We start from the raw sequence: 22,237 nt of genomic DNA, 5'->3' as shown, positions 1-22,237 counted from the left end.
CCAATCTGACAACAATCCTGCTCCTGCGCCGTTAACACAGGGACATGGATTTTATGGATTTCCAACAGCAACCAGTCTGTCCTTTGAAACATCAGGTTAATAAACACCATCATCAATCTTGGAATTCTGGTCAGGGGTCCGACATCGACAGGGGCAGGTTTGATAAGCCGGTGGGGGGCGGAGTTTCAGAGGGGAGCTGTGAAATTTTCACTTTATTTTTTTAAAAACATGTTCCCCACCTGGAGGTCAGCCTGATTAACAGACTTGACTCTCTGCGGGGCGGGGAGCACTCTGGAGCAGGCCGCAGCCCCAGGAGCAGGTAGGGAGCCTGCAGCTGCTAGTGGGAACGTTGGGGGCAGGGTGCTGTCCTGATCCTGGGGAAGGAGGAAAGTTTGGGAGCTGGGGGAGGAAGCATTCCTGCTCCACCTGGCCCACAAGCAGTGCTTTTCCCCGAAGTTGTCCTCGCCTCCCTTGAGCTGCCGGGTTTCCCGAGGCCTGGGAAACCCAGCAGTTCAGGGTTACACCTGTAAAGTAGGTTAAATGTGAGGCTCCCAGCCTTATTATATTTAAATGGCCAACCCACCTCCTGGGAGCGGGTTGGCTGTCCGCCCTGCCCCGGTTAAAGCCAGTAGTGGGCGGGTTGGAGTTGCGTTTGAGATTTACATTTTTTTTTTAAAAACATCTTATCCGACCCAAACCCAGTTGTTTTTTGGGGTTTTGCTACAATGCAAAAGTAACCAAATCCCAAAACAACCATCATTCCAAGAAGACTGTGCAACATTTAACTTGGAGGTACACTTCTGGACATTTCTTTGCAGAAAGGACAGTATTCCTTCATGCTACAGCAACGTACAGGCTAAGGGCAGACAATTTCCCTCATCAGTGTGATAAGGGCCCCATTGGTTCATTAACAAACTTTCCACTACACACCATCCCGACTTGGAAATATATTGCCATTCCCTAATTGTCACTGGGTCAAAATCCTGGAACTCCCTCCCTAACAGCACTGTGGGAGTGCCTTCAGCACACGGACTGCAGTGGTTCAAGGCGGCGGTTCACCACCACCTTCTCGAGGGCAATTAGGGATGGGCAATAAATGCCGGCCTTGCCAGCGCCGCCCACATTCAGAGAATGAATTAAAAAAAACACTCCACACTCGCACTTCTCTTCCCAGAACCAGGAACCAACAACTGCAACCAAGCATACACAGGTGGATTCAGAGTAAAAGCAAGCTGTGTCTCGACACCCCGAGTGTAAGGGCACCAGACTCCAGGCCAAGAGCAGCAAGAGTATTAACCCGAGCTTTGTTTCTTATCCAGGGGTTGTAAGGTTGGAGCGGATGGCCTGCTTTCTTGCATTGAATCATCTAGCAGGAAATATCAGTGTAAAGTCCATAGGGCTCCTGGCACAAACTCTCGTGTCCCGCCACAAGACAGGACATCATCTACTGAACTGGCAGGCAAGCAGCAGGCACGCTGCCTGCACAAGTTCTCTTGGCAGGGGCCGGTTACAACAGGGCTCTTCCTGGATTACTCCGTAGGATAACGATTAATTCAGATAGGCTGCTTTAAACAGTTACATTAAACTTATTTCAACATTCACCCAGCAAATAATAAAAATAGAGTTATCAGACTGGACTGATTTTGCTATACTCTTCTGGTACTGTACTGGCAAGATTATAAACATAAAATCCAAACCAACATGCACATCAGAAACTTTGATGTTTTGGGTGAAATCTCAACCCTGAAAGCTGCATATTCATAACAGTAGCAGATTTTTTGAGCGCAGGTCAAGCTGCACCTGCTCTATAAATGGGTATATCTCCTGTACAATACATGTACCAGGGTCAGCCAGGTCAGTGCGCTACACGCTCCAGAAGTGCTGTGTTCTCCAGGGAGCTTGGTTACAGCAGGTGTGGATTACCTGTTGCAGCAGCTCGGGGCTCAGCCACGGCAATATTTTAACACTGTATTTCGGAAAGTCGTGGATCACCCGCTGCCGCTGCCCGTGGCTGATCATACTGAAAATACTGCGGAGTCCTGATAAATAAACCTGCCCGTCTGACGATATTAGAATGTGACTTGCTTGAACACTCCTGAAAGGAAGGAAATAAGTTGGTTATTTCACCATGCTGTAAATGCAGAGTAAAACAGTCATGTGGAGACGCTGGGGTTATTCTCCTTAGAGCAGAAAAGGTTAAGGGGAGATTTAATACAGGTGTTCAAAATCATGAAGGGTTTTGGTAGAATAAATAAGGATAAACTGTTTCCACTGGCAGAAGGGTCAGTAACCAGAGGACACCGATTTAAGGTGATTGGCAAAAGAACCAGAGATGAGATGAGAATTTTTTTAAACGAGCGAATTGTTGTGATTTGGAATGCGCTGCCTGAAAGGGCGGTGGAAGCAGATTCAATGGGAAGTTTCAAAAGGGAATTAGATAAATACTTGAAGGGGAGGAAACTGCGAGGGGAGTGGGACTGATTGGAGAGCTCTGGGGAAGAGAGCCAGGGAGTGGGACTGACTGGAGAGCTCTGGGGAGACAGCGGGGGAGTGGGACAGACTGGAGAGCTCTGGGGAGAGAGCGGGGGAGTGGGACTGACTGGAGAGCTCTGGGGAGAGAGCGAGGGCAGTGGGACTGACTGGAGGGCTCTGGGGAGGGAGCGGGGGAGTGGGACTGACTGGAGGGCTCTGGGGAGAGAGCGGGGCAGTGGGACTGACTGGAGAGCTCTGGGGAGAGAGCGGGGGAGTGGGACTGACTGGAGAGCTCTGGGGAGAGAGCGGGGGAGTGGGACTGATTGGAGAGCTCTGGGGAGAGAGCGAGGGGAGTGGGACTGACTGGAGAGCTCTGGGGAGAGAGCCAGGGAGTGGGACTGACTGGAGAGCTCCAGTGAGAGAGCCAGGGAGTGGGACTGACTGGAGAGCTCTGGGGAGAGAGCGAGGGGAGTGGGACTGACTGGAGAGCTCTGGGGAGAGAGCGGGGCAGTGGGACTGACTGGAGAGCTCTGGGGAGAGAGCCAGGGAGTGGGACTGACTGGAGAGCTCTGGGGAGAGAGCCAGGGAGTGGGACTGACTGGAGAGCTCTGGGGCGAGAGCGAGGGCAGTGGGACTGACTGGAGAGCTCTGGGGAGAGAGCGGGGGAGTGGGACTGACTGGAGAGCTCTGGGGAGAGCGGGGGAGTGGGACTGATTGGAGAGCTCTGGGGAGAGAGCGGGGGAGTGGGACTGACTGGAGAGCTCTGGGGAGAGAGCGGGGGAGTGGGACTGACTGGAGAGCTCTGGGGAGAGAGCCAGGGAGTGGGACTGACTGGAGAGCTCTGGGGAGAGAGCGGGGGAGTGGGACTGACTGGAGAGCTCTGGGGAGACAGCGGGGGAGTGGGACTGACTGGAGAGCTCTGGGGAGAGAGCGAGGGGAGTGGGACTGACTGGAGAGCTCTGGGGAGAGAGCCAGGGAGTGGGACTGACTGGAGAGCTCTGGGGAGAGAGCCAGGGAGTGGGACTGACTGGAGAGCTCTGGGGAGAGAGCCAGGGAGTGGGACTGACTGGAGAGCTCTGGGGAGAGAGCCAGCCTCCTTCTCTGCTGTAAGATTCTGTGACTGAGTGGAATGAGCCTAACCAAGAGATAAAAGACCTCCCCAAAACCTACCTCTTCAACCAGTTACCCCCTGCCTGGTCTAACACACCTCGTTACATTAAAGGTGCTATTTAAGTGCAAGTTACTGTTCTCTTACTATGTCATACAGACCAGAAAGTTTTGAGTTAGGGAATCTCTGCAGGGGAGAAGTTGGGGAACTGCACCTATTTTAATATTTTACGGTATCAGGAATAACCAGGAGGCACAGATTTAAAGTAATTGGTAGAAGGATTAGAGGGGAGTTGAGGAGAACTTTTTTCACCCAGAGGGTGGTGGGGGTCTGGAACTCACTGCCTGAAAGGGTGGTAGAGGCAGAAACCCTCATTTAAAAAGTACCTGGATATACACTTGAAGTGCCGTAACCCACGGGGCTATGGACCAAGAGCTGGAAAGTGGGATTAGGCTGAAGAGCTCTTTTACGGCCGGCGCGGACACAATGGCCGAATGACCTCCTTCTGTGCCATAAATTTCTATGATTCTGTCAAATAGCTCACCTACCCTGATTGGCTCCGAGTAAACCATGTGCTCAGCTCACACAGACCGTGACGTTATAGATTGGCGGATACACAGACCGTGACGTTATAGATTGGCGGATACACAGACCGTGACGTTATAGATTGGCGGATACACAGACCGTGACGTTATAGATTGGCGAATACACAGACCGTGACGTTATAGACTGGCGGACACAGACCGTGACGTTATAGACTGGCGGATACACAGACCGTGACGTTATAGATTGGCGGATACACAGACCGTGACGTTATAGATTGGCGGATACACAGACCGTGACGTTATAGATTGGCGGATACACAGACCGTGACGTTATAGATTGGCGAATACACAGACCGTGACGTTATAGATTGGCGAATACACAGACCGTGACGTTATAGATTGGCGAATACACAGACCGTGACGTTATAGACTGGCGGATACACAGACCGTGACGTTATAGATTGGCGGATACACAGACCGTGACGTTATAGACTGGCGGACACAGACCGTGACGTTATAGACTGGCGGACACAGACCGTGACGTTATAGATTGGCGGATACACAGACCGTGACGTTATAGATTGGCGAATACACAGACCGTGACGTTATAGACTGGCGGACACAGACCGTGACGTTATAGACTGGCGGATACACAGACCGTGACGTTATAGATTGGCGGATACACAGACCGTGACGTTATAGATTGGCGGATACACAGACCGTGACGTTATAGATTGGCGGATACACAGACCGTGACGTTATAGATTGGCGAATACACAGACCGTGACGTTATAGATTGGCGAATACACAGACCGTGACGTTATAGACTGGCGGACACAGACCGTGACGTTATAGACTGGCGGATACACAGACCGTGACGTTATAGACTGGCGGATACACAGACCGTGACGTTATAGATTGGCGGATACACAGACCGTGACGTTATAGATTGGCGGATACACAGACCGTGACGTTATAGATTGGCGAATACACAGACCGTGACATTATAGACTGGCGGATACACAGACCGTGACGTTATAGATTGGCGGATACACAGACTGTGACGTTATAGATTGGCGGATACACAGACCGTGACGTTATAGATTGGCGGATACACAGACCGTGACGTTATAGATTGGCGGATACACAGACCGTGACGTTATAGATTGGCGGATACACAGACCGTGACGTTATAGACTGGCGGACACAGACCGTGACGTTATAGATTGGCGGATACACAGACCGTGACGTTATAGACTGGCGAATACACAGACCGTGACGTTATAGATTGGCGAATACACAGACCGTGACGTTATAGACTGGCGGATACACAGACCGTGACGTTATAGATTGGCGGATACACAGACCGTGACGTTATAGATTGGCGGATACACAGACCGTGACGTTATAGACTGGCTGACACAGACCGTGACGTTATAGATTGGCGAATACAGACCGTTACGTTATAGATTGGCAGCTCTGGCCTTCGTCTCCTACAAAGGCTTGGCACTTGTGTCATTACGCAAGTTCAATTTGATCTAAAGCTTAACTGAAACTGCACCTCTGACTACAAAACCTCCACCCTTATAAGATTTGAGGGGATGATTGGATGAGATTGTAGTGCACATAGGCTACATATCATTTGAAGAAGGATAATTAAGTATGCAATCTCTCTTAATTTAACCATTCTCCTCACACCGTAGCCACAGACCAATGTAGCCCAATTGATGAAGGAAATGGGGGAGGTGTAATTCCAGCTATCAGACAGACCTATGAAAGACAGGAGCCAAATCTTGCCAGCAGGTTCACTCTCCATGTGGCAGCCTCACAAATACAATCAATCAATTGGAGCTGGATTGAAGGATGACCTGGAAGCAGCTGTGAAACAGTTGGAATGACCTTTAACCTGCTCCTGGGCCTCGTCCCTGCTGGATGGTAACAATGCAGAATGCGCCTAGCAATCGCCTTAGCTATCTGTTGCTTGGTCCTTGTGTTGCCTCAAGTCTGTGTACCAAACGAGTATTCAGAAGTTGCTTTGTATGTGGCACAATAACTTGCCACCTCTCTGAGCATCCACACACTGCAAACAGCATTCTACTCTGACTGGTGTCAGATAAAACAGCAAAGCAATACTTTTGTGTAGAAATTAAGCTTTACTGGGCTCCTGACCTTGGTCGACCAGTAGGTCCTTCAAAGGCAGTCCTGCTTTTTATAGCCATTTCCAACATGTTTCACAAGTTCTTCTCAATGGCTTCGAGCAATCCCCCTGCCTGCCAAAAATGTTGGTGAAAGGGTAGCTGCAATAGTTGTTGCTGTAACTCCCATGGGGAATGAGGCAAGGGGCATCTGAACACCAAATGTCATGGATTCTCCCCAAGGCATCAATCCTACTGCAGCTCCAGAGAACTGGTCTTCAATGAAAGGGATTGTGGTCTGCTTCAGAACCTTGTATGGTGGTGTAGTGGTTATGGGACTGGACCATCAACCCAGAGCAATTGTGGCAAGTCGGGAAACTGAATTCTATAAATCTAGTCATTTTTGGCTTGGCACCAGAACAAATACCGCAAAACCTGGTGGATTATCACGGAAACTGGTTCACCAACGTCCCTCAGAGGAGGAAGCTGCTGTCCTGACCTTTTCTAGCCTACACGTGACTCCAGTCCTATATTACTTGGTTGACTCTTAATGCCCTCTGAAGTGACCTAGCGAGACATTCAGTTGTAAAATAATCGCTACAAGGAACAGCCACCACCACATTCTCAGAAGCAACTTAGGATGGCAATAAATTCAGCCATACCAGCATCACCCACATCCTGAGAACAAAAGAATTAAGTATACTGCCTGCAACTGCATGGCCGTCTGATTAAAAACCCCACCCCGTGGGCTTGTTGGCATAATATTCTGACCTGATTCGGTCCTTTCCAAGTAAAACTGTTGACCAAAGTGCGTGTGTGCAGTTAAGAGTCCCCCTCAAAAAGGTGGGGGAGGGCGAGTAAATGAACAGAAACGTCTTGGAGGACAATCACTGAAATATATCCTGATAACCTACACGTCAGCCAGATCCCGGTGATTATTGCCTACAGGGAAGTGGCGTGTGAAAGCCCACGATAGTGTCTTGTTGTGGTTTGTGTCAGACTCCGAGGTTCCCCTAGCCGGGGAGGTTTAGCATTCCCCCACCTCCCCCCCCCCAGGGGGAAATGGGATACTCAATGAATTCATTTGTTATGGGAATTGAATCATTCCCATGGTGCGCTCCGCCATTCTTCCAGCACATCTGAACCAGCAATCTCACTATCCAGGTCAGGTCAGGTCACAAGAACAACTTGCAGTTATACAGTGCTTTTAATGCGGAGGCAAGTCTCAAAGTGCTTCACAGGCGATGGGGTGGGGAGGGGGGGGGAATTTGAACACTGAATGGGAACAAAAAAAAATTAGGGGAGGCGAGTGAAGACAAAGTTGGCACGGTAGGGCTTAGGTAAGCTTTTGCAGATGGGTAGAGAGCAAGTAAGATGAAAGGGTGTTGGGAGAGAATTCCAGAAGTGGGTCCATGATGGCTGGCAGCTCAATCACCAGTGGTGGAGGGGGCACAGAGAACTTGATACTCAGAAGAGTGAATGATGCCAGCTCGGATAACTAACCTTTGAATGGGGGAAGCTGGGTGGCGTGGAAGAGCAGAGGGATTTGTGGATTCAGGTTCACAAGACATTAAAAGCAGCACCTCAAGTAGATAAGGCCATAAAATGCTTGTGAATACTGGATTGTATGATAAGAGCTGTAGAATATAAAAGGTGGAGATGTAATGGTGAATCTATATAAAATGTTAGTAAGACCACAGTCGGAGACTGTGGGCAGTTTTGGGCTCCACACAAGAAGGATATTTGCAATAGAGAGGGTGCAACACAGATTGACCGGGAGGGTGCCTGGTACACGGAAGTACAAATACGAAGACAGACATGAAAAATTGGGGCAACTTTCATTAGCACAGCAGGGATTAAGGGGCGATTTGATGGAGGTGTTTAAAATGATGAAGGTGTGGGACAGAGTAGGTAGAAACAGACCGTTTCCAATGTGGTCATTTCTATTTCATTCTTCGTAACACGTGTTCAGCACAAGGTTTAGCCAGAACTTAGAGCTTGGCTATACTGCAGTCTGCTTAAATGAAGAAATACGTAAATACATTTTCAAAACTGAGCGGCATTCACAGTTGACCCACTTGGCTTGAGCTCAGAGCCAACAGTACATTACCTGTGTACATATCCCATTCGATGAATATAAACCAAGGCCTTTAGTACCCCCTGCAGGATGTATGCGATTGTGGGCTCGTTCAGACCATCTGTAAAATGGGTGTTCATCAGATCTTTAGCAGAACCTGGCGATTAGACCGAAAAAATAATTAAAAGCCGTTTAAAATGAGACAGTAAACCGACCCATGCGAGACCAGGATGAAAACCTGTCATAACGCCACCTGCCAAACTGGTGTTCTGATTCATTCAATATTCAGTATCCAATATCCAATATTTTCAACATTATACAATCACCCTCATTTTTACCGTGCAGTTTAACTTTACAGAAACAGTGTGAATTCTTAAAGCTTTTCTTGTTCAATAAGTTGCATTTATATAATGCCCCTCATGTGAAAGAAAACTTAGTGGAAAATGTTACTATTCCATTACAGGCAACCAGCGTCAGAAAACACTCCCAGGGCAGGTACAGCACGGGTTAGATACAGAGTAAAGCTCCCTCTACACTGTCCCATCAAACACTCCCAGGACAGGTACAGCACGGGTTAGATACAGAGTAAAGCTCCCTCTACACTGTCCCATCAAACACTCCCAGGGCAGGTACAGCACGGGTTAGATACAGAGTAAAGCTCCCTCTACACTGCCAGTCAAACACTCCCAGGGCAGGTACAGCACGGGTTAGATACAGAGTAAAGCTCCCTGTACACTGGCCCATCAAACACTCCCAGGGCAGGTACAGCACGGGTTAGATACAGAGTAAAGCTCCCTCTACACTGTCCCATCAAACACTCCCAGGGCAGGTACAGCACGGGTTAGATACAGAGTAAAGCTCCCTCTACACTGTCCCATCAAACACTCCCAGGGCAGGTACAGCACAGGGTTAGATACAGAGTAAAGCTCCCTCTACACTGTCCCCATCAAACACTCCCAGGGCAGGTACAGCACGGGGTTAGATACAGAGTAAAGCTCCCTCTACACTGTCCCATCAAACACTCCCAGGGCAGGTACAGCACGGGTTAGATACAGAGTAAAGCTCCCTCTACACTGTCCCCATCAAACACTCCCAGGGCAGGTACAGCACAGGTTAGATACAGAGTAAAGCTCCCTGTACACTGCCAGTCAAACACTCCCAGGGCAGGTACAGCACGGGTTAGACACAGAGTAAAGCTCCCTGTACACTGCCAGTCAAACACTCCCAGGGCAGGTACAGCACGGGTTAGACACAGAGTAAAGCTCCCTCTACACTGGCCCATCAAACACTCCCAGGGCAGGTACAGCACGGGTTAGATACAGAGTAAAGCTCCCTCTACACTGTCCCATCAAACACTCCCAGGGCAGGTACAGCACAGGGTTAGATACAGAGTAAAGCTCCCTCTACACTGTCCCCATCAAACACTCCCAGGGCAGGTACAGCACGGGGTTAGATACAGAGTAAAGCTCCCTCTACACTGTCCCATCAAACACTCCCAGGGCAGGTACAGCACGGGGTTAGATACAGAGTAAAGCTCCCTCTACACTGTCCCATCAAACACTCCCAGGGCAGGTACAGCACGGGTTAGATAGAGTAAAGCTCCCTCTACACTGTCCCATCAAACACTCCCCGGGCAGGTACAGCACAGGTTAGGAATTGAATTTAATGTTGAATTAGAGGCAGTTTTGTGCAGTGAGCTGATATCCACTGGGAACTGGATTGAGATTGCCCCAATTCATTGCATGTAGGACCCTTACAGCCAGTAGACAAAGAAGCCTTTCATCACATCATTGAGCTAAGTTTATAACCAGGTTCCAGAAGTTATGATCAGTGTCCAGCCCAATACTTAGACTTAGTGTGAAAATCCTGCACATCATATTGTAACAGTGATGGCACATTGCTCAACACCTCTTTAGACTGGGAGCTGTGCTGTAATGGGGCAATGTTAATATCTCCAGTCTTCCCTCTTACTCCAGGAGTGGTGGTGGAGAGAGGGCTCAGCTCATGGAAAAAAAGGAAACACTTTTTCAAAGTTTTCCTTTAGAACTGAATAAAGTAACTTCAATCTGGCTGATGCACAGTGCTGCTACAGTATTAGACGCACCAATCTTACCATAGGCCATGAACGGAGTCACTACCCACACCTCATTGTTGGCTATCAACGTGGCTTTGTACGGCAATATATTGGGGTGGTGAAACAGCTTCGATACGTGGAGTTCACCCTAGTGAAACAAACTCATTGTTAGCTCACCCATCAGACAACCCACGCTGCAGCTGCTAATGAGTTAAGAGAGGCAAAAGTAATCAGTAAATGGAGTGCTCCCACACGCCTTGCCCACGGCGCTGGGCACCGATTCGATACACGAATCCACAATAACATTACTCTCAATGTGCCTTAATACAGCTCGACTCAAAACCTTCCCTCAATCAGCAGCATGTGCCATGCAGCGGACACGGCGCCGGGGACGACAAACCCTTTCTAATGTACCGCACTCTCCGAATATCCACTCGGTGCACCGTCCTGCTGTTTCTCAGCCACAAATGTTGAGGTTTGAAGCTCTGACCAGATTCTCTCTCCGGTTTACAGCATCAGTAAACACTCGGAGGTGTGCACTCATGCAGCGTGACATTGGACGGATCGATGTGGAGAGTTTCCAGTACCCTTTCCCAAACAAATCAAAATTGTTCCTGGTGATCTTTATCCCAGGGCTGGCATATATCTCTGCGGTCCAGGGGCTGCTCCCTGGGGCCAGTGTGTCTCTGCAATGTATAGAATCTCAACGAGGCCATCTGCTGGTTGGTGTAAGAACTCGTTCTAATGTCACAAACACTGACTGCATCAGACCCACATTAGTACAACTGTACCTTCACACAATTACACTGACAGCTCCTTGCACATCACCCTGTTGGGCTAGGGTGTCACTGCTTTACAGACCTAAAGGTCTCAGGGCTGAGACTTGCTCTGTGCTATTAACAATCTCAGCTGGGTTAGAAGTAGAACCCCGAGGCTGGGGAGAAAAAAAAACAGGGTTCTGGGTCCTGCTATCATCCAGCAGCCTGTGCAAAGAAAGGAAAAGATTTGTATTTCTATAGCACCTTTCATACCCGCAGGACATCGCAAAGTGCTTTACAGCTAATGAAGTACTTTTGAAGTGTAGTCACTACTGTAATGTAGGAAACGCGGCAGCCAACTTGTGCACAGCAAGGTCCCACAAACAGCAATGAGATAATGACCAGATAATCTGTTTTAGTGATGTTGGTTGAGGGTGGTGTTGGTCCCCGCTGCGCGGCCATTTGGTAGTCTGGAGGTCCCGCGCTGGCCGCTCATAGGCTTTTCAACATAAATAACATAGAAACATAGAAGATAGGAGCAGGAGTAGGCCATTCGGCCCCTCGAGCCTGCTCCGCCATTCAATGAGATCATGGCTGATCATCCAAATTCAGTACCCGGTCCCTGCTTTCTCCCCATATCCCTTGATCCCTTTAGCCTTAAGAAATATATCCAACTCTTTCTTGAATATATTTAATGAACTGGCCTCCACCACCCTCTGTGGCAGAGAATTCCACAGGTTCGCCACTCTCTGGGTGAAGAAATTCCTCCTCATTTCAGTCCTAAATGGCTTACCCCTTATCCTTAGACTATGACCCCTGGTTCTGGACTCCCCGGCCATCAGAAACATCCTTCCTGCATCTAGTCTGTCCAGGCCTGACAGAATTTTATAGGTTTCGATGAGATCCCCTCTCAATCTTCTAAACTCCAGTGAGTATAAGCCCAATCGACACAATCTCTCCTCATACGTCATTCCTGCCATCCCAGGTATCAGCCTGGTGAATCTTCGCTGCACTCCTTCCATGGCAAGAACGTCCTTCCTCAGGTAAGGCGACCAAAACTGCACACAATACTCAAGGTGCGGTCTCACCAAGGCCCTGTACAACTGCAGCAAGACATCCTTGTTCCTGTACTCAAACCCTCTTGCTACGAAGGCCAACATACCATTTGCCTTCTTAACTGCCTGCTGCACCTGCATGCTTACCTTCAGTGACTGGTGCACAAGGACACCCAGGTCTCTTTGCACTTCCCCTTCTCCCAATCTATTGCCATTCAAATAATAATCTGCCTTCCTGTTTTTGCCACCAAAGTGGATAACCTCACATTTATCCACATTATAGTGCATTTGCCATGTTTCTGCCCAATCACCCAACCTGTCCAAATCGTACTGGAGTTTCATGCACGAAAAATGTAAAAGGCCACGCAGCCAGTTAAAGGGTCCGTGCATCAAAAAAAATTACAGGGAATATTGATTGAGGGATAAATATTGGCCAGGACACCGGGGAGAACTCACCTGCTTCGAAAAGCACCCTGGGATCTTTTACGTCCACTTGAGAGCAGACGGGGCCTCGGTTTAACATCTCATCCGAAAGACGGCACCTCCAGCAGTGCAGCACTCCCTCAGTACTGCACTGGAGTGTCAGCCTGTGCTCTGGAGATGGGGTTCGGGTGAGGACGGTGATGCTCACTGCAGTTGAATAACCCGAAATGGTCTAAACTCACTTGAAAAATGGCCACTTGGTTGAGGTATCAGAGGAAGGCACAGACCTGCCGAACCATCCCAATAAGTCAGAGGAAAGGAAATTGGATTTAAAAAAAAAAATTCCATAGCCTCCACATAGTATCCCACCAATAACGAGACAGCTTGTAAACTGAATGCAGTAAATCTTCAAAAGTTAATTTATCCAGCAACCAAACATCCGAATCAGATTCATCACAAACACCAGGTTTAAACAAGTTAACCAACCCACTGATATACTCTTCACAGAAAGCAAAGCAAAGGTTTCCATTTGTATCTAGCAGGTGCACTGCTCATGTAGCCCATGATTGTGTTTTTACTTGAAGGCCTCAGCCTCTCCTGAAAGCCTGGGCTTGGAGTTGGTACTTTGCCCAGAGCTGTGACACAGCTGAATTAGGATTGCACTCTCCGAGCACGTGCAGTGCGCCCAATGTCCCAGCATGCAGCCGCCCTGTTCAGTCAGCTGTAATGAGGGTTATGTCTTTAGCTTCTACCCGTTTCTGCTCAGAGGTTTTTCAAAATAACTTGGGGGGGGGGGGGGGGGGGAGAAACTGGGAGGACAAATTTCAAAACATTTACTGGGATAAAATTCAGAGTGTTTTTAAACAAAAACAGAAGCTGTCTATGACTTTAAAATGGGGATTGAATTATGTCTACGAGCCCTGCTCCATTTATCCCTGGCACCCAACCTGCAGACTTATTGTGAATTCCTCTCTGCAATTCCATGGGAGATCAAATAGTGATAAACATTTCACAAAATGGTCATTGGGCCTTCCAAGCCTACCTCTTTTCCAAGAGATTAGCCCCAAGTACCGAGCACCATCATATCCCTCAGTCCAATCGCTTTCCAGAAACACATTCAATTGTCTCTTCAGCCCATTTACACTGTCCACTTCCACAACCTTTCTTGGTAACTTATTTCACAGCTCTCTGACCCTTTGGGTGAAAAAGTTCCTGCTGACTTCCCTTCTTACTCTTAGCTTCCTTGTTTTTAACCTGTGTCCCATGGGATTTGAACCCTTTATCATGGCGAGCAATGCATGTGGAATTTTGTCATGTCTTAAAAACTTGAACTCAATCTTCCCAAAGTCTCCTCTTTTCCTCAAAGCTTAAATTCCCAATACCAGAATCACCTTTTGTAATTCACCTCTGACCCCTGACAGGGGCATGGATTTAAACACTCCACAGATGACATTGATAAATTCAGGCATTTTCAACAAGCCACCAAGTATACTCAAGTAATCCAGCCCAGGGGCAGCTGTGTTCTTTGAAGGCACTCCTCTTCATTCAGAATAGAAACACATGGCAATCCCTAACAGATGTTATCAATCACACCAAATGATGTGAGATGGAGCCCTTTTAATGTTGTCAACTGCACTGTTCTGTGCAAGGATCAGCATTTACAGACTTCAAATACTTACCTGGAAATCTACTAATTTAAAAATCACTAATTGTCCTCTGAATCCTAAAAACACAGGCCATGCAGCTCCCTCCAGATTCTCAGCTCCCATATTTTACTAACACAGGGTCTTACCTGTAATAAAGCAAACATCTCATTGGTGCAGTAGTCCAAGTTAATCCTCCGAACAGCCACCAGCTGGCCAGTCCGCTTGTACCTCCCCAAAGTCACAGTCATAATGTCATCAAACCCTTTACCTGTGCAAGAAAGACAGCCATTTTCACTCTGGGGCAAAAGCAGAATTGGTACATCAGCTCAATACTCAAGAGTTCACATCGACAGGATTCAACACAGCACTTCACTCAGTTTACAATCACTCCCACACAAGGGGCATGTCCTTTAGTAGATGGCTCCACTAGTGGATGGTATTTCTGCTTTCTTTTAAAATTAAAATATATTGTGGCACTTTTGTTTTGTTGGCTGACCATGGGTCAGTTGCTCGCCCTTTCACCAACTGAGTCAGAAGGTCATGGGTTCAAGGTCCGTTCCAGGACTTGAATGCATAATCTAGACTAACACCCCAGTGCAGTGCTGAGGGAGGGCTGCACTTTCGGAGGTGCTGCCCTCTAGCTGAGATAATTAAACAATGGCTCTGACTGTTCCAGTGAATGTTAACAATTGCACATCACTATTCAAGGAGTGGGGTGGCTTCCTGGTGTCCGGGCCAAGATTCCTCCGTCAAACAACACGGAAATTAGGTTAACGGGTCAATCACCCCGTTGCTGTTTGTGGGATCTTGCTGTGCACAAAATGGCTGCCAGGAATGCCTACATAAAACTGCATGTGAAGTGCTTGGAGGCATTGCTCGCCAACACCATCAAGTGCTTCATAAATGTTTAACTCTTTCTTTTATTCCTTTAAAGCTGCTCCTGTTGTCAGCACAATTTCTGAAATAGTTTTTCACTTTTTAGTTCCCATTGGCTGGCAGAAGGGTCGAGAACCAGAGGACACAGATTTAAGGTGACTGGCAAAAGAACCAAAGGCGACGCAAGAAAAAACTTTTTTTTACTCAGCGAGTGGTTAGGATCTGGAATGCACTGCCTGAAAGGGTGGTGGAGGCAGACTCAATCATGGCTTTCAAAGGTGCCTTCTGTTGCCTAGGCCCTAAGCTCTGGAATTCCCCAGCTAAACCTCTCCGCCTCACTACCTCTCTTTTCTCCTTTAAGACGCTCCTTAAAACCGACCTCTTTGACCAAGTTTTTGGTCACCTGCCCTAATTTATCCTTATGTGGCTCGGTGTCAAATTTTTTGTCCTAAAATACTCCTGTGCAGCGCCTTGGGATGTTTTACTATGTTAAAGGCGCTATATAAAGACAAGTTGTTGCTGTTGTGTTGGGTAAATACCTGAAAGAAAAAGATTCTATGATTTGCAGGGCTACGAGGAAAGGGCGGGGGAGTGGAACTAGCTGAAGTGCTCGTGCAGAGAGCCGGCACGGGCTCGACGGGCCGAATGGTCTCCTTCCGTGCTGTAACCATTCTATGATTCTAGTTGTGATCGCCAGGTGTAGGGAATGCAGAGAGAATTCCTCAGATGCTCCTTTGCTGCAGGTTGCTCATATTGCTGGATGAACGTTTGGTCCCGAGGCTTTTGTTACCGGTAACAAGTATAATTTAAGGCACAAGGATTTCACAGGTCAATTTTATTCTGTGGACTGAACAGTTGGCTATTTTGGTTTGTATTCCAGAGTTTTCTACAATTATCTTGGTCAGGTTATTGATTTTACCCAGTCTCTCACGGACATACTCGGGTACAACAGGGCCTTTTTTGTCGGCGTGTGTTACTTGCGGGTGGGTGTACTTTCCATATGCTCTTAAGACTGCACATTTCTGTTTTGGGTGAACTTCAGGCCTGTTTTTCAGTTGTTTTGTAATTTTTTTGGCCCTCCGAGATTGGCTATCCCAGCACAGACACCCGGGATGTTCTCATCATTCAGAGGAAATCAGAGGAAGCCCTTTCGCATCTGAGTTCAAAGTATTGTGTCCCTATTTGAGAACGTATCATTCTCTGTGACCCCAGACACCAAAGTATGACATGGTATTAATTTACTGAGTGTTTGTTGACATGGAATTGCAAAATACGTCATTGGTGGGAGTTGTTTATAGGCCCCCAAACAATAGCTGTAATGTAGGGCAGAGTATAAATCAGGAAATTAGAGGCGCATATAACTAGGGTAATACAGTAATCATGGGGGACTTTAATCTACATATAGACTGGGCAAACCAAATTTGCAGTGATAGTGTGGAGGATGAGGTCATGGAATGTACACAAGATATTTTTCTAGATCAGTATGTTGAGGAACCAACTAGGGAACAGGCTATTTTAGATCTAGTATTGTGCAATGAGAAAGGGTTCATTAATAACCTTGTAGTAAAGGGGCCTTTTAGGGAAGAGTGACCATAATATGATAGAATTTTATATTCAGTTTGAAAGTGATTTAGTTAAATCCGATACTAGGGTCTTCAATCTAAACAAAGCAAACTACATAGGTATGAGGGGCGAGTTGGCTACAGTAGATTGGGAAACTGCAATAAAAGGTATGACAGTAGACAAGCAATGGCTAGCATTTAAAGAATACATAATTTACAACAAATATACATTCCTTTAAGGCACAAAAACCCCACAGGAAAAGCAGTCCAACTGTGGCTAACGAGAAGTTAAAGATCGGATTAGATCAAAGGAAGAGGCTTATAATGTTGCCAAAAATAGTAACCCTGAGAATTGGGAGGATGTTAGAATTCAGCAAACGAGGACCAAGAAATTGATAATGAAAGAGAAAAAAGAATAAGTAAATTAGCAAGAGACATAAAAACAGACTGTAAACGTTTCTATAGGTGTGTAAATAGGAAGAGATTAGTGATAGTAAATGTGGGCCCATTAGAGGCAGAGACAGGAGAAATGATAATGGCCAATAAGGAAATGGCAGAGACATTAAACAAATACTTTGTATCTGTCTTCACGGTAGAAGACACAAAAAACATTCCAGAAATAATGGGGAACCAAGGGTCTAGAGAGAATGAGGAACTTAAAAGAAATCAGTACTGGAGAAATTAATGGGACAAAGTGGTGATAAATCCCCTGGACCAGACAACCAGCATCCTAGGGTTTTAAAAGAGGCAGCTGCAGAGATAGTGGATGCACTGGTATTAATCTTCCAGAATTCCCTAGATTCTACAACAGTCCCCAAGGATTAGAAGGTAGCAAACATAACCCCGCTATTTAAAAAAGGAAGAGAGAAAACGGGGAACTATAGGCCAGTTAGCCTGACATCAGTGGTGGGCAAAATGCTAGAATCTATTATTAGGGACATGGTAACAGGGCACTTAGAAAATCGTAATATGATTAGGCAGAGTCAACATGGTTTTATGAAAGAAAAATCATGTTTGACAAATCGGTTAGAGTTTTCTGAAGATGTAACCAGTAGGATGGATAAGGGGGAACCAGTGGATGTAGTGTATTTGGATTTTCAAAAAGCATTCAATAAGGTGCCACACAAGAGGTTATTAAACAAAATTACACCTCATGGGATTGGGGTAATATATTAACATGGATTGAGGATTGGTTAACGGACAGAAAAGAGAGTAGGAATAAACGGGACTTTTTCAGGTTTGCAGGCTGTAACTAGCGGGGTACCGCAAGGATCAGTGCTTGGGCCTCAGCAATTTACAATCTATATTAATGACTTGGATGAAGGGACTGAGTGTAGCGTATCCAAGTTTGCTGATGATGCAAAGTTAGATGGGAAAGTAAGCCGTGAGGATGCAAAGAGGCTGCAGAGAGATATAGACAGGTTGACTGAGTGGGCAAGAACATGGCAAATGGAATACAATGTGGGGAAGTGTGAAGTTATCCACTTTGGTAGGAAAAACAAAAAAGCATGCAATTAGGAAAGCAAATGGTATGTTAGTTTTTGTTACAAAGGGATTAGAGCATTGTTTTTTATTCGTTTGAGGGATGTGGTCATCGCTGGCAAGGCCAGCATTTATTGCCCATCCCGAATTGCCCTCGAGAAGGTGGTGGTGAGTCGCCTTCTTGAACCGCCGCAGTCCGTGTGGTGAAAGTACTCCCACAGTGCTGTTAGGGAGGGAGTTCCAGGATTTTGACCCAACGATAAGAGTAGAGAAGTCTTACTACAAATATACAGGGCATTGGTGAAGCCACACCTGGAGTAGTGTGTACAGTTTTGGTCTCCTTACCTAAGGAAAGACATACTTGCCATAGAGGGAGTGCAATGAAGGTTCACTAGACTGGTCCCTGGGATGGGAGAATTGCCCTATGAGGAGAGACTGAGTAGACTCGGCCTATATTCCCTAGAGTTTAGAAGAATGAGAGGTGATCTAATTGAAACATATAAAATTCTTAAGGGGCTTGACAGGGTTAATGCTGAGAAAATGTTTCCCCTGGCTGGGGAATCTGGAACACGAGGTCAGTCTCAGAATAAGGGGTTGGCCATTTAGTACTGAGATGAGGAGAAACTTCTTCACTCAAAGGGTTGTGAATTTTTGGAATTCTCTACCCCAGAGCTGTGGATGCTCAGTCATTGAGCATATTCAAGACAGAAGTTGATAAATTTTTGGAAATTAAGGGATATGGAGATAGTACGGGAAGGTGGAGTTGAGGTAGAAGATCCACCATGAACTTGTTGAATGGCAGAGCAGGCTCGAAGGGCTGAATCCAGCTTCTATTTCTTATGTTCTTATGTTATAGTGGGCCAGAGATCCCAGGCCGTACCAGCGGGCCAGAGATCCTGGGCTGAGTCAGTGGGCCAGAGATCCTGGGCTGTGTCAGTGGGCCAGAGATCCCGGGCCGTACCAGCGGGCCAGAGATCCTGGGCTGTGTCAGTGGGCCAGAGATCCCGGGCTGTGTCAGTGGGCCAGAGATCCCAGGCTGTGTCAGTGGGCCAGAGATCCCGGGCTGAGTCAGTGGGCCAGAGATCCCGGGCTGTGTCAGTAGGCCAGAGATCCCGGGCTGTGTCAGTGGGCCAGAGATCTCGGGCTGTGTCAGTGGGCCAGAGATCCCAGGCCGTTCCAGCGGGCCAGAGATCCCTAACCGTTCTAGTGGGCCAGAGATCCTGGGCTGAGTCAGTGGGCCAGAAATCCTGGGCTGTGTCAGTGGGCCAGAGATCCTGGGCTGTGTCAGTGGGCCAGAGATCCCGGGCTGTGTCAGTGGGCCAGAGATCCCGGGCTGTGTCAGTGGGCCAGAGATCCTGGGCTGTGTCAGTGGGCCAGAGATCCCGGGCCGTTCTAGTGGGCCAGAGATCCTGGGCCGTTCCAGCGGGCCAGAGATCCTGGGCTGAGTCAGTGGGCCAGAGATCCTGGGCCGTGTCAGTGGGCCAGAGATCCCGGGCTGTGTCAGTGGGCCAGAGATCTCGGGCTGTGTCAGTGGGCCAGAGATCCCGGGCCGTGTCAGTGGGCCAGAGATCCTGGGCTGTGTCAGTGGGCCAGAGATCCCGGGCTGTGTCAGTGGGCCAGAAATCCCGGGCCGTGTCAGTGGGTCAGAGATCCCGGGCTGTGTCAGTGGGCCAGAGATCCCGGGCTGTGTCAGTGGGCCAGAGATCCCGGGCCGTTCTAGTGGGCCAGAGATCCTGGGCCGTTCCAGCGGGCCAGAGATCCTGGGCTGAGTCAGTGGGCCAGAGATCCTGGGCCGTGTCAGTGGGCCAGAGATCCCGGGCTGTGTCAGTGGGCCAGAGATCTCGGGCTGTGGCAGTGGGCCAGAGATCCCGGGCCGTGTCAGTGGGCCAGAGATCCTGGGCTGTGTCAGTGGGCCAGAGATCCCGGGCTGTGTCAGTGGGCCAGAAATCCCGGGCCGTGTCAGTGGGCCAGAGATCCCGGGCCGTGTCAGTGGGCCAGAGATCCCGGGCTGTGTCAGTGGGCCAGAAATCCTGGGCCGTGTCAGTGGGCCAGAGATCCCGGGCTGTGTCAGTGGGCCAGAGATCCCGGGCCGTGTCAGTGGGCCAGAGATCCTGGGCTGTGTCAGTGGGCCAGAGATCCCGGGCCGTATCAGCGGGCCAGAGATCCTGGGCTGTGTCAGTGGGCCAGAGATCCCGGGCTGAGTCAGTGGGCCAGAGATCCCGGGCTGTGTCAGTGGGCCAGAGATCCCGGGCCGTGTCAGTGGGCCAGAGATCCCGGGCTGAGTCAGTGGGCCAGAGATCCCGGGCTGTGTCAGTAGGCCAGAGATCCCGGGCTGTGTCAGTGGGCCAGAGATCTCGGGCTGTGTCAGTGGGCCAGAGATCCCAGGCCGTTCCAGCGGGCCAGAGATCCCGGGCCGTTCTAGTGGGCCAGAGATCCTGGGCTGAGTCAGTGGGCCAGAAATCCTGGGCTGTGTCAGTGGGCCAGAGATCCTGGGCTGTGTCAGTGGGCCAGAGATCCCGGGCTGTGTCAGTGGGCCAGAGATCCCGGGCTGTGTCAGTGGGCCAGAGATCCCGGGCTGTGTCAGTGGGCCAGAGATCCCGGGCCGTGTCAGTGGGCCAGAGATCCCGGGCTGAGTCAGTGGGCCAGAGATCCCGGGCTGTGTCAGTAGGCCAGAGATCCCGGGCTGTGTCAGTGGGCCAGAGATCTCGGGCTGTGTCAGTGGGCCAGAGATCCCAGGCCGTTCCAGCGGGCCAGAGATCCCGGGCCGTTCTAGTGGGCCAGAGATCCTGGGCTGAGTCAGTGGGCCAGAAATCCTGGGCTGTGTCAGTGGGCCAGAGATCCTGGGCTGTGTCAGTGGGCCAGAGATCCCGGGCTGTGTCAGTGGGCCAGAGATCCCGGGCTGTGTCAGTGGGCCAGAGATCCTGGGCTGTGTCAGTGGGCCAGAGATCCCGGGCCGTTCTAGTGGGCCAGAGATCCTGGGCCGTTCCAGCGGGCCAGAGATCCTGGGCTGAGTCAGTGGGCCAGAGATCCTGGGCTGTGTCAGTGGGCCAGAGATCCCGGGCTGTGTCAGTGGGCCAGAGATCTCGGGCTGTGTCAGTGGGCCAGAGATCCCGGGCCGTGTCAGTGGGCCAGAGATCCTGGGCTGTGTCAGTGGGCCAGAGATCCCGGGCTGTGTCAGTGGGCCAGAAATCCCGGGCCGTGTCAGTGGGCCAGAGATCCCGGGCCGTGTCAGTGGGCCAGAGATCTCGGGCTGTGTCAGTGGGCCAGAGATCCCGGGCCGTGTCAGTGGGCCAGAGATCCTGGGCTGTGTCAGTGGGCCAGAGATCCCGGGCTGTGTCAGTGGGCCAGAGATCCCGGGCCGTGTCAGTGGGCCAGAGATCCCGGGCCGTGTCAGTGGGCCAGAGATCCCGGGCCGTGTCAGTGGGCCAGAAATCCCGGGCCGTGTCAGTGGGCCAGAGATCCCGGGCTGTGTCAGTGGGCCAGAGATCCCGGGCCGTGTCAGTGGGCCAGAGATCCCGGGCCGTGTCAGTGGGCCAGAGATCCCGGGCCGTGTCAGTGGGCCAGAGATCCCGGGCCGTGTCAGTGGGCCAGAGATCCCGGGCTGTGTCAGTGGGCCAGAGATCTCGGGCTGTGTCAGTGGGCCAGAGATCCCGGGCTGTGTCAGTGGGCCAGAGATCCCGGGCTGTGTCAGTGGGCCAGAGATCCCAGGCTGTGTCAGTGGGCCAGAGATCCCAGCCTGTGTCAGTGGGCCAGAGATCCCGGGCTGTGTCAGTGGGCCAGAGATCCCGGGCTGTGTCAGTGGGCCAGAGATCCCGGGCTGTGTCAGTGGGCCAGAGATCCCGGGCTGTGTCAGTGGGCCAGAGATCCCGGGCTGTGTCAGTGGGCCAGAGATCCCGGGCTGTGTCAGTGGGCCAGAGATCCCAGCCTGTGTCAGTGGGCCAGAGATCCCGGGCTGTGTCAGTGGGCCAGAGATCCCGGGCTGTGTCAGTGGGCCAGAGGTCCCGGGCTGTGTCAGTGGGCCAGA

General features: G+C 49.7%; 1 protein-coding gene across 9 annotated transcripts in view; it reads right to left on the bottom strand.

Annotated features, from left to right (window-relative positions):
- strada (STE20 related adaptor alpha) overlaps positions 1 to 22,237 on the bottom strand; it is a 72,284-nt gene that overhangs the window by 9,077 nt on the left and 40,970 nt on the right. For all 9 annotated transcript variants that reach the window (XM_085966661.1, XM_085966667.1, XM_085966669.1 and 6 more), the window contains 4 exons: positions 14,440 to 14,561; positions 10,451 to 10,559; positions 8,371 to 8,494; positions 1,924 to 2,095 (listed from right to left, as the gene is read on the bottom strand). In XM_085966661.1, coding sequence (XP_085822787.1) covers positions 1,924 to 2,095; positions 8,371 to 8,494; positions 10,451 to 10,559; positions 14,440 to 14,561 — 527 coding nt within the window. The remainder of the gene's footprint in view (positions 1 to 1,923; positions 2,096 to 8,370; positions 8,495 to 10,450; positions 10,560 to 14,439; positions 14,562 to 22,237) is intronic.

Source organism: Somniosus microcephalus, chromosome 24 (genome assembly GCF_052327205.1).
Source record: "Somniosus microcephalus isolate GS21.2 chromosome 24, FLI_Smic_1.0, whole genome shotgun sequence".
NCBI lineage: Eukaryota > Metazoa > Chordata > Chondrichthyes > Squaliformes > Somniosidae > Somniosus > Somniosus microcephalus.
The sequence above is the reverse complement of the archived record's forward strand: the minus strand, read 5'-3'. Positions and strand labels throughout refer to the sequence as shown.